Source organism: Staurois parvus, unplaced genomic scaffold (genome assembly GCF_062004578.1).
Source record: "Staurois parvus isolate SC_StPar_1 unplaced genomic scaffold, SC_StPar_1.0 ptg001829l, whole genome shotgun sequence".
NCBI classification, from domain to species: Eukaryota; Metazoa; Chordata; class Amphibia; order Anura; family Ranidae; genus Staurois; species Staurois parvus.
In genome coordinates this window covers 3,837-16,785 of record NW_028319625.1, presented here as the reverse complement: position 1 = coordinate 16,785, position 12,949 = coordinate 3,837, and the positions used below count along the sequence as shown (strand labels likewise).

Below are 12,949 nucleotides of genomic sequence, written 5' to 3'. Positions count from 1 at the left end.
GAGGGATTGGCAGAGGGGGGTGGAAGCCAGTGGAGGGATTGGCAGAGGGGGGTGGAAGACACTGAGTGGAGGCCAGTGGAGGGATTGGCAGAGGGGGGTGGAGGACACTGAGTGGAGGCCAGTGGAGGGATTGGCAGAGGAGGGTGGAGGACACTAAGTGGAGGCCAGTGGAGGGATTGGCAGAGGGGGGTGGAAGCCAGTGGAGGGATTGGCAGAGGGGGGTGGTGGAAATGAAGCGGTTGGTAAGGTGGATGAGTCTGGCTGCCGTATTCAGGATGGACTGAAGTGGGGATAGCCTGTGGCGAGGCAGGCCAGTGAGGAGGGAGTTGCAGTAGTCCAGTCGTGATATGATGAGGGAGTGGATGAGCTGCTTAGTGGTTTCTGGGGTTAGGAATGGGCGGATTATGGAGATGTTGCGGAGGTGGAGTCTGCATGAGTTCATTAGCGACTGGACTTGGGGCTGGAAGGATAGATTGGAGTCAAGAATGACACCAAGTACTCTGGCCTGCAGGGCGGGCCTGATGGTGGCATTGTTGGACGTGATGGAGAAGTCAGTGGGGGAAGGGGGGGTGCGTGTTGGGGGGAAGACTAGGAGCTCAGTTTTGGAGAGGTTCAGTTTGAGGAAGTGGAGCGACATCCAGTCTGATATGTCGCTCAGTAGGCTAGTGATTCGGGCGGAGACTGAGAGGGTGAGGTGAGGGGTGGAGACTAAAGGGGTGAGGCGAGGGGTAGAGAGATAGATTTGTGTGTCGTCGGCATAGAGGTGGTAGTTGAAGCCGTGAGAGTGTATGAGTTGGCCAAGGGAGGAGGTGTAGATGGAGAAGAGAAGGGGCCCGAGGACAGAGCCTTGAGGGACCCCAACAGAGAGGGGGAGTGAGGGGGAGGTGGTAGCATTATAGGTAACGCTGAAAGAGCGTTGTGACAGGTAGGATGAGAGCCAGGAGAGGGCAGAGTCTCTGAGGCCGAGGGAGTGTAGTTTTTTGAGGAGGAGGGGGTGGTCGACTGTGTGGAAGGCCGCGGAGAGGTCGAGGAGTAGGAGCACTGAATGGTGGCCATTAGCTTAGGCAGTTAGCAGGTCATTGGTGAGTTTGAGTAAGACAGTTTCGGTGGAGTGTTGGGGACAGAAGCCGGAATGGAGGGGATCGAGGAGGTTGTTGTCCGTGAGGTGAGAGCATAGGCGATTGTAGACTAAGCGCTCAAGGAGTTTGAATGTAAATGGCAGCAAGGAGATGGGTCTGAGGTTTTTCAGATCGGTGGGGTCCAGGGAGAGATTTTTAAGTATGGGGGTGATGTGCACGTGCTTCAGAGGGGAGGGGAAGGCGCCAGTAGAGAGGGAGAGATTAAAGATGTGGGTGAGGGAGCGTAGGATGGAGGAGGAGGGAGGTCGTAGGAGTTGTGAGGGGACAGGGTTGAGGGGGCAGGTGGTGAGGCGGGCTTCAGAGAAGACCTTAGTGACCTTCTCAGTGGTAGTAAGGTCAAAGGGGTGGAGTATTGAGGGGGCTTCAGTGTGAGGGATGTTAGGTGGGGTGGAGGTCTGGACAGTGGTGAGGATAAGGGAGAGGGGTGTTGAGGGGGTTACCGTGTGAGAGGTGATAGGTGGGGTGGAAATCTGAGCAGCAGCGATGTCCCTGTGAATTGTGTCAATCTTGTTTTTGAAGTGATTGGCAATCTCGTGGGCGGTAAGGTGCTGGGTGGAGGTGGGGCGGAGAGAGTAGAGAGTTGAAGGTGGAGAAGAGTTGGCGAGGATTGGAGGAGAGGGTATTGATGAGGGTCAGAAAGTAGACTTGTTTGGCAGCATGGAGGGAGGAGGTGTAGGTGTGGAAGGCAGATTTTATAACGGGTGAACGCTAATTGGTTTTGCGCCATAGTCGCTCCAGCGCTCTAGCGCACGACTGCGTTGTTTGAGAGTTTTGGTGTGATCAGTCTGCCAGGGCTGAAGCGGTCGGGGTCTGAAGCTTCATGTGGTTAAAGGCGCTAGCGAGTCTAGAGCGGTTGACAGCAAGTTGTTGTAGGCAGTCGTGGCCAGGACGGGGCAGGACAGGGGGAGGATGCTGTCGTAAAGTTGATCAGCTGCAGAGTGGAGGGGGGCAGGGTTCAAGTTGCGGAGGTTACGGCTGGTAGTAGTGTGACATTTGGAGGGGTAGGCGTTGGAGGACGAGGAGATAGAGAAGGTAATCAGGTTGTGGTCAGAGAGAGGGAAGGGGGTGTTAGTGAGGTTGTGGGGAGCGCAGAGATGAGAGAAAACAAGGTCCAGGATGTTCCCGTTGGAGTGGGTGGTGGATTGTATACACTGTGTGAGTGCAAAGGAGGAGGTTAAGTGGAGGAGTTGGGATGTGGCCGGGTTATTGATGTTGACAGGGATATTGAAGTCTCCAAGGATGATGGTGGGGAGCTCGGAAGAGAGAAAGAAGGGTAGCCAGGCGGAGAAATCATCAAGGAAGCGGGATACGGGTCCCGGAGGCCGATAGATTACAGCAATCCTCAGGGGGGTTGGGGAGAATAGTCAGATGCAGTGGGCCTCGAAGGAGGAGAAGGATAGAGAGGGGGGTTTGGAAGGACTTCTATGAGAGAACACCTCACCCATCCCATGACTTGTTTCTCTGTTGTGGTTGATGGTGGAGGAGGGGAGGGGGTGATACAATCTGTAAAGTGTTCCTTCCAAACAGAAGTCGTAAAATTCAAATGTTCAATTCCATCATGAAGAGAAAGCCTTAACCTTGGCTTCTCCTTCTCCTCATCAGAGGAAGAGATATGGAGCCCACCATCACCCAAGACAGACCAGGCCTCTATCCTCCGGGCATTCTGTATATAGTATTGTTATAAAGGAAGGAGCCCCTTGGTGTGACATGTGGACCCCATGGAGGCCTCTTCATTGGTGTCCTGAGAAGAATTTGGGGACCCAATAATGGAGAACTTCCTTTCTCTATTCCAGATAGAATTTCCAGTTACTGCGCCCTGTAGTTGTGCAAAGTCATATAAAAGATTTGGTGTTTTTAATAAAAGCACATCATACGTATCTGTTCTGTGATGGTTTTGTACAGAGCAGCCTCCATCCTCCTCTTCTCGGGGCCCCCACAGGCACTTCTGGCCCTTGCCCCTACCTTGTGCCCCCCATAGCAACCAGCTTGCAATGAGGGCACCCGAACAGGCTCGCTCCTGAGCCACAGCTCTGTGTGTCTATTCACACACGTAGTGCAGCTTGGCCCCACCCCCGCTCTCTCCTCATTGGCTCACTGGCTGGGAGGTAATGTTGCTGTCTAAGCTATTGTCCCCAGAAGTGTTCCCAGAGAGCTGAGGCTCTCGTACACATCGCTGGATGGTGATGTATTTAGGGGCTGGAGGGGGGCTGTATTTAGGGGCTCAGGTGAGTATTTAGGGGGCTGGAGGGGGGCTGCACACACAAGGATATTTATCTTCATGCAGAGAATGCAGAATTACAAACACTGAAGGTTTCTTCTTGTTCTGGAAACAATTTAAACTCAGATCAGCCTTTACCAAACTTTATACCCCCCCCCCAGGGACCTAGGGGTGGGGGAGGGGAGATCTATCTAATAATGGTGTCCAGTAGGGGTGGGGGAGGGGAGATCTATCTAACAATGATGTCCAGTAGGGGTGGGGGAGGGGAGATCTATCTAATAATGGTGTCCAGTAGGGGTGGGGGAGGGGAGATCTATCTAATAATGGTGTCCAGTAGGGGTGGGGGAGGGGAGATCTATCTAATAATGATGTCAAGTAGGGGTGGGGGAGGGGAGATCTATCTAACAATGATGTCCAGTAGGGGTGGCGGGAGGGGAGATCTATCTAATAATGGTGTCCAGTAGGGGTGGGGGAGGGGAGATCTATCTAATAATGATGTCCAGTAGGGGTGGGGGAGGGGAGATCTATCTAATAATGATGTCCAGTAGGGGTGGGGGAGGGGAGATCTATCTAACAATGATGTCCAGTAGGGGTGGGGGAGGGGAGATCTATCTAATAATAATGTCCAGTAGGGGTGGGGGAGGGGAGATCTATCTAATAGTGATGTCCAGTAGGGGTGGCGGGAGGGGAGATCTATCTAATAATGGTGTCCAGTAGGGGTGGGGGAGGGGAGATCTATCTAATAATGGTGTCCAGTAGGGGTGGGGGAGGGGAGATCTATCTAATAATGATGTCCAGTAGGGGTGGCGGGAGGGGAGATCTATCTAACAATAATGTCCAGTAGGGGTGGGGGAGGGGAGATCTATCTAACAATGATGTCCAGTAGGGTGGCGGGAGGGGAGATCTATCTAATAATGGTGTCCAGTAGGGGTGGAGGGAGGGGAGATCTATCTAATAATGATGTCCAGTAGGGGTGGGGGAGGGGAGATCTATCTAATAATAATGTCCAGTAGGGGTGGGGGAGGGGAGATCTATCTAATAGTGATGTCCAGTAGGGGTGGCGGGAGGGGAGATCTATCTAATAATGATGTCCAGTAGGAGTGGAGGGAGGGGAGATCTATCTAACAATGATGTCCAGTAGGGGTGGGGGAGGGGAGATCTATCTAACAATGATGTCCAGTAGGGGTGGAGGGAGGGGAGATCTATCTAATAATGGTGTCCAGTAGGGGTGGCGGGAGGGGAGATCTATCTAATAATTATGTCCAGTAGGGTGGCGGGAGGGTAGATCTATCTAATAATGGTGTCCAGTAGGGATGGAGGGAGGGGAGATCTATCTAACAATGATGTCCAGTAGGGGTGGGGGAGGGGAGATCTATCTAATAATAATGTCCAGTAGGGGTGGGGGAGGGGAGATCTATCTAATAATGGTGTCCAGTAGGGGTGGCGGGAGGGGAGATCTATCTAATAATGGTGTCCAGTAGGGGTGGCGGGACGGGAGATCTATCTAATAATGATGTCCAGTAGGGTGGCGGGAGGGGAGATCTATCTAATAATGGTGTCCAGTAGGGATGGAGGGAGGGGAGATCTATCTAATAATGGTGTCCAGTAGCACTTGTTTTGCTTGAATGACCCTCGCTCAATTTTCTATTCCAGGTTACATCACTGAATATATTACCCCCTCCGTATACGACGGGGACAGCGATGGAGCCATTAAGGTCCCCTCTCCAGACACCCTTTATACAGCAGTGCAGAGTGAATATGGAGCTCCTGACTCAGAACCACCGGACAGCCCGCGCTCAGAGATCACAGGGGGCTACATCAATGGAGATGCAGCAGTCAGTGAGGGTTACTCAGTGGATGCCTTCTTCATCACAGATGGCCGGTCACGTCGCAAGGTTTTGGCCGGGGGTCGTTCCATACAGAGGCACAGCTGTAACGAGTGTGGGAAGAGTTACGCCACGTCTTCCAATTTAAGCAGGCACAAGCAGACTCATCGCAGTCTGGATAGTAAGCTCGCCAAGAAGTGCCCCACCTGTGGCAAAGTATACGTGTCCATGCCGGCCATGGCCATGCATCTACTCACCCATGACCTCAAGCACAAGTGTGACACGTGTGGCAAAGCCTTCAGCCGACCATGGCTTCTCCAGGGCCATATGAGATCCCACACCGGGGAGAAGCCCTTTGGTTGCGCCCATTGTGGAAAAGCCTTCGCTGACCGCTCCAACCTCCGTGCACACATGCAGACGCACTCCGCCTTCAAACACTACAAGTGCAAACGATGCAGCAAGACCTTCGCACTCAAGTCATATCTCAACAAACATTACGAGTCAGCCTGCTTCAAGGGGGTAGTGCCTCCACTCAGCCCAATGGAAGATTGAGGGTGGTTTCTGTCATCACCATTCCACACTCAACATTGTTACTGCATCCTCTGGTCGCTTCTTTCTCGTTACATCCTTCCCTTTCAGTGGCCACGTGCAAGATCTGATGCTGCCCACTTCTGTCACTTCTTTGTGTGGATTGGATGATGATCGTTCCTCCTATTCCACTCTGGTCACCAAACGAGTTGGTTTTATTCAAATGTTCTTCCAAGGCTGGTGGAAACTTCCCACGTGTGAAGTGTGGAGAAATCCTGAGCAATTGTTTTACAAAGTCATGCACAGAACCCTTATGATTAATATTTAATATTATATATCATTTATCCAATCATTTTTAAGTATAAACTCTCAGTCATGGAAGCTAGGAAGGGGACGGGGTAGGGTGTGATGTGCTACTCCTGTTTTTAGGATGTGAGGACAGGCAGCTCAGAGGCCTTCATTGGGTGGTCTGGAAGATCCCCCTTTTTGTAGGGTTGAATAGAGGTGCGTTCTCAGCGTTTACTTCCACAGATATGTTTTCTTTTCCTATGTGTGATATCCATCCACATAGTGCCGTAGAATTAAGACGAAGCCATTCATCTCAACTAACATACATATGCTACCTGCAGCAATAAGACGAATGGGTGGTACGAGATATGGAGTAATAAAACGGAAGGTTGGAGGATTCTAAGGAGCAATAAGGATCTCACTCCGGGAGTTGTAGCTCAGCGATGGAGCAGAGGGGTTTTATGGTTGAGTCTCATGACTACCGCTGGCCCGTGGGCCCAGTTGTGTCTTGTACATACTATATACAATTCTATTTCTTTTTTAACGCACACTAGACACCTCCTTGTTTTTAGTCATTGAGGAGCGTGTCTAGAGCAGCATTATGTCGGCCCATTAAGTGATTGTATCTGCGAGAAGTCTGAACAATAGTTTTTTTTAGCGGTAACCTTATGCTGTTGGCACTCTACAAGTCATTATGGAGTCTGGTTCATCTTTGGCTCATCACATATTATCACACACATCGGAAAGGAGGAGACCCAGTCACATTCATACTCACATAGAGTACTCAGACTTTGATAGTATTTCCAGTCCTTGGTGGAGGTCCATGTCCAGATAGCTTGTTGGAGAACAGCTCAAATGTCACATAGTCCAGGTCATGATGGAGACCATATGTCTGGAGATCCAGTTGCCAATCTTTTACATGACATTTTGGTTTCTTATTACATTGCTGGGGCCCCTACTTACATATCTGTACATCTAGGTATATCAAGTCCTTGGTGGAGATGCACATATTGCCAGGGACAGTTTTAGGTTCTGTATCCCATATCTTTGCTGAGGTTCCCAGTCATGTTGGTGGAAGCCCACATTTCTCAAATAACCATTGGACAACAATGTCACAGCACAGTTTGGGGTGTCTTGTTTTTATAGTTTATTGGACCCAATCTATGTATTCCATTCTATCGTTGGGTATCCATGTTTTACACCCTGGGGTTGTGTTCACTGAACTCTATTGGTGAAAACACAATAACTCCATTTAGAATTGGAAACATGAGGTTGACTCTCTCAGGCAGCCTTTTTCAACATTTTTACTCCAGAGGAACCCCTAATTTTCAAGTCTTGAGGAACCCTTATTAAAACCAATTTAATGGGATTCAACGGGAGCATTAGTGGTTAGTACACATAATGAAACCATTACAGACAGTTTAATAGATCGTTGGTGTCATGCTGCCAAGTGGTGTTGGTCCAGGAACTATGCAGGCAGCATCAAACGGTAGGACAATCAACCACATCAAGGAACCCCAACAACCTCTGGAGGAACCCTGGGGTTCCACTGAACCTTGGTTGAGAATGGCTGCTCTGAGAGGTGACTGCAAGCCAAATGTAGAACCCTCATTTCTGACCAGTACTCATGATCACAGTCTGTAAGGGTCACAGAACAATCACAACTAAACCAAAGATCAAAAATGTCCTACTTGCCACTTACCAGTGCTTAGATGTGGTGGCTGCATTCATTTTCCTTTTTACTTCAGCCAATACAAATAATAGCAGTTGATCCTGCCAGAAATGTTGCGTCTTTATCATTTCCTGTGAGCCGAACTCAAAGCACAAGCAATGTTATCTTCCTTCTGTAAACCACTAATCTCCCCACACCCCATGTAATGGAGATGAACAAAGGCAGACGCATTGAGAGTTCAGCCTGGGTGACCATTATGGCTTCCTCCATAGATACAGATTGATTGCTGTCATCCTACGATGGGAGGTGTGTTACTGGCAGGATCACCAGGAGAAAATAAAGGAACAAAAGCCACCTCTAAGCACTACTAAGCTTCAGCTTATCACATTTTTGTTCTTGGGTTCAGATACGCTTGAGCAGAAATCCTTGTTTGTTGGTAAAATGTCTCATTTTTCTGCATTTGACAACAATCCTGGTGTTTGGGGATAATTGGGATCCCATCCAAAGCCTGACCCCGGAATGCAGCACTACATCCTTTTACCAATAAATGAAGATGTTGGTTTCATTACGTCAGGAGCACCATGGATTTCCTTGGTGTCGGTCTACCTCGAATTTTACAAGCCTGCTCATCTTTCATATCAGTCTACCTCCAAGCTCCACCATGTTCATTTCTTCTACTTCCACCAAGACAATCCTCCACCTGCTCCATGGCAATCCTCTACCTCCACACAGACAATCTGTCACCTCCATCCCACCATCCCACCTTCGTAGGGTCATGGCTACCTCTCACAATGAAGCAGTTACATCACCAATCCAAGCAGCCCTAATTCATTCCTAGTGATGATGGCTTCCATTGCTTACCTCCTCTGCTTGTATAGAGAGACAGTTTCCAGATGGCCTCAGTGCTGAGTCACGTGACCATTTCTCCATCCAGACAGAGGTGCAATGCAGAAGAAGTCAGTGGATCATGGGAATGGTACAGTCAAGATAAGGCTATATTGCATCAGGGATTTGTCTCCTCCTGCACCTCTCACAATTCCATTCCTAGTGTTTTGAAAGGGTTGACCTCAGTCTACATTGCATGCACAGCAGACAATTTCCAAATATCACAGGATTGCATGCGAGTGGCAGCAAGTAGGTTACGTTCCATTTGCAATAATAACATATCAATCCTTGCCATCCATAGTCATATCAATAGCATGGTGACCAGATGTTTTCTTGGCTCCCAGTCCTTTCTTTTAGTCTTTAACATGCTGCTTGCTGTGGGGGGTCATATCTGATGCAGACGGAAGTCTTGAACATCAGTCCTTGGGCCAGCGTTTGGTTAGGCTTTGAGGTCATGACTTATCAGTGTTAGAGTCTGCAGATCTGGAGCGTCATTGGGATTTAAAGACTGTTGTTGACCAGAACTATATATGTCAGTAAAACAGTCAGCATCTACCTAGCTTAATCTCTTTGAACATCTTGTAGGTATTATAGGTCAGTCTGTCAATGATGGACCATCGTTGAAGGAATGTGGTATTGACCAGTACTGCAGATCTGCAGAGACCAATGACGAACCCATACTGCAGTGTTGGAAGACAGCAGGGGTGGGGAGTGTCTGGGCAGGTGTGGAGGACACCAGTGATTTACAGGTCTAGAAAGGCCATTATTATAGTTATGGGGGGGGGGGGTGCAGGGATTAGCCATGTTTGCAGATATGGGGATCAGTCTATTTTGCATATACATGTATCATTGACCACACCTACAGTTTTGGGCAGTGACTAACCAAATTTAAATATAGAATCTGACCGGAAGTGGAGGTATGGAAGTCAGTGATTGATCAATATTCTAGGTAGATGGTGAGCTTTAGGGTGGACCAGTATTTGACATCTGGAGGTCAGTGACTTACCAATATTCTGCAAAGAGGGTGTCATCAGGGGCTGGTGGGTATTGAATGTGTAGAGGTCAATTACAGTACTGTAGGTGACTGTGACTATTGGAGTTAAAGCATGGAGGTCAGCAACTGATCAATATTCTAGATAGGTGGTGACCTCAGGGGTCAACCTGTATAGGAGTTCTTGTAATCAGTGACTGTCCAGTAGTCTAGGTGGGTGGAGGTCCTAGGGGTTAGCAAGTATTGGAAGTGGCAGGTCAGTTACTGGACATTACTTTAAGAGGATGGTAACATCAGGAATTGACCTACGCATGAGGTCCATACTCTAGGTGGGTGGTGGTCTTAGAGGCTAATCGGTATTGGATGTGAAACATCAACAACCGACCAGTGCTGTAGGTAGGTGGTAACCTCAGAGGTTGACCTGAGTAGAAAGTCAATGGCTGACCAGTGCTCTGGGTAGAGGGTGACTTCAGGGGTTGAGCAGTATTTGAAGTTTGGGGGTCAGTGACCTACTAATATTATAGATAGGGTGTCCTCAGGGGCTGACAAGTACTGGCTGTGTAGAGTAAGTGATTGACAAGTACTGTAGATGAATGTGACCACTGAGGTTAACCAGTGTGGGAGACCTGGAGGTGAGCAACTAATCAATATTCTAGATGGGTCATAATTTAAAGGAGTTGACCTGTATTGGATGTGAAAGGTCAGTGACTAACCAGTACTGTAGGTAGATGGTAACCTCAAAGGTTGGCCTGTGTTGACAGTCACTGGCTGTCCAATACTGTAGGTTGGCGGTGGCCTTAGTCGCTGATCAATATTGGACGTGAAAGTCCAGTGACTGACCAATACGGTAGGTAGATGATAGCCTCAGGAGTTCACCTGTGTAGAAGGTAAGTCACTGACCAATACTGTAGGTGGGTGGTGGTCTTGGGGGCTGAACAGTATTGGACGTGAAAGGCCAGTGAATGACCAGTACTATAGGTACATGGTAACCTCAGGAGTTGGCCTGTGTTGAAGGTCAGTGGCTGAGAAACACTCTAGTTGGATGGTGGCCTTAGGGGCTAGCCAGTATTAGACATGAAATGTCAGTGACTGACCAGTACTATAAGTAGATGGTAACCTCAGGAGTTGTTGACGGACAGTGGTTGACCAATACTGTCGGTGGGTGGTGGCCTTAGGGGCTGACCAGAATTAGATGTGAAAGGTCAGTGACTAGCCAGTACTGTAGGTGGGGGGTGGTCTCAGGGAATGACCAGTGTTGGATGTGAAAGGTCAGTGACTGGCCAGTATGTAGGTAGATGGTAACCTCAGGAGTTGGTCTGTGATGAAGGTCAGTGGCTGACCAACACTCTAGTTGGATGGTGGTCTTAGGGGCTAGCCAGTATTTGATATGAAATGCCAGTGGCTGACCAGTACTGTAGGTGGGTGGTGGTCTCAGGGGATGACCAGTGTTGGATGTGAAAGGTTAGTGACTGACCAGTACTATAGGTAGATGGTAACCTCAGGAGTTGGCCTGTGTTGACAGACAGTGGTTGACCAATACTGTAGGGGGGTGGTGGTCTTTGGGGCTGACCAGTATTAGATGTGAAAGGTCAGTCACTGACCAGTACTGTAGATGGGGGGTGGTCTTAGGGAATGACCAGTGTTGGATGTGAAAGGTCAGTGACTGACCAGTACTGTAGGTAGATGGTAACCTCAGGGGTTGACCTGTATTGAAGGTCAGTGGCTGAGAAACACTCTAGTTGGATGGTGGCCTTAGGGGCTAGCCAGTATTAGACATGAAATGTCAGTGACTGACCAGTACTATAAGTAGATGGTAACCTCAGGAGTTGTTGACGGACAGTGGTTGACCAATACTGTCGGTGGGTGGTGGCCTTAGGGGCTGACCAGAATTAGATGTGAAAGGTCAGTGACTAGCCAGTACTGTAGGTGGGGGGTGGTCTCAGGGAATGACCAGTGTTGGATGTGAAAGGTCAGTGACTGGCCAGTATGTAGGTAGATGGTAACCTCAGGAGTTGGTCTGTGATGAAGGTCAGTGGCTGACCAACACTCTAGTTGGATGGTGGTCTTAGGGGCTAGCCAGTATTTGATATGAAATGCCAGTGGCTGACCAGTACTGTAGGTGGGTGGTGGTCTCAGGGGATGACCAGTGTTGGATGTGAAAGGTTAGTGACTGACCAGTACTATAGGTAGATGGTAACCTCAGGAGTTGGCCTGTGTTGACAGACAGTGGTTGACCAATACTGTAGGGGGGTGGTGGTCTTTGGGGCTGACCAGTATTAGATGTGAAAGGTCAGTCACTGACCAGTACTGTAGATGGGGGGTGGTCTTAGGGAATGACCAGTGTTGGATGTGAAAGGTCAGTGACTGACCAGTACTGTAGGTAGATGGTAACCTCAGGGGTTGACCTGTATTGAAGGTCAGTGGCTGAGAAACACTCTAGCTGGATGGTGGCCTTAGGGGCTAGCCAGTATTGGATATGAAATGCCAGTGGCTGACCAGTACTGTAGGTGGGTGGTGGTCTCAGGGGATGACCAGTGTTGAATGTGAAAGGTCAGTGACTGACCAGTACTATAGGTAGATGGTAACCTCAGGAGTTGGCCTGTGTTGAAGGCAAATCACTGTCCAATGCTCTAGGTCAGTGGTGGCCCTAGGGGCTAACCACTATTGGATATGAAAGGTCAGTGGCTGTCCAACACTCTAGGTGGATGGTGGATGGTGGCCTCAGGCGTTGACCAGTTGTAGGTCTGGGTTACATTTAATGGACTTCCCCAGTATTCTATAACTATGCCAAAGCATAAGTCACTTTTTTGTTCAGAACATTTTTAAATTTAGGCAAAAAATGAAATGGTCACATGGTAAAAAAAACAGAAATGACTTGACAAAAAAAAATAAACAAACTTAGGGACTGAACATGGATTTGGGGATTTTCGATCCATGTCACGTTATTTTGTGGGGTTTTGCATGCCAGAGTTTTGAATCTATGCCAATTTTGTAGGGTTTTTGGGGGGTTTCTGCCAAATGTTAGAGCTTAGTTGCAATATATTCCTGCAAGGAATCCTATACTTAACGTAAAGCAATAATAATAATGATGATATTAATAATCACAGATTAATGCATGCTGTTTCTAGGAGATGTGGCGATTCTGAGTAATCAGGTACTGCCTCAATTATTCTTGTATCAGGGATTTACTGAATGATATTGTGTTTTGGGGAATATTACTCTTCGGCTCAGCACTGCATGTTCCCCGGGGAGGAGCGAGCCTGCAGCGGGGGTTTATCTCCGGGCACAGTGCAAATGTTCAGTAACCTAAGGCAATAAATCCCTCCACTTGTTCCAAGATGGACACCATGGCATAAACCCGACCATTAGTGACACCATCACCCCATCAGATACAATAAATGT

The 12,949-nt window shown here is 48.7% G+C and overlaps 1 protein-coding gene across 1 annotated transcript in view; it reads left to right on the top strand.

The window, feature by feature from the left end:
- Positions 1 to 12,461, top strand: part of LOC149434125 (transcriptional repressor scratch 1-like) — a 28,003-nt gene extending 15,542 nt beyond the window's left edge. The window contains exon 2 of the mRNA XM_089664076.1: positions 5,011 to 12,461. Within this exon, the coding sequence (XP_089520202.1) occupies positions 5,011 to 5,735 (725 nt within the window). The 3' untranslated portion in view covers positions 5,736 to 12,461. The remainder of the gene's footprint in view (positions 1 to 5,010) is intronic.
- Positions 12,462 to 12,949: the final 488 nt, after the last annotated feature.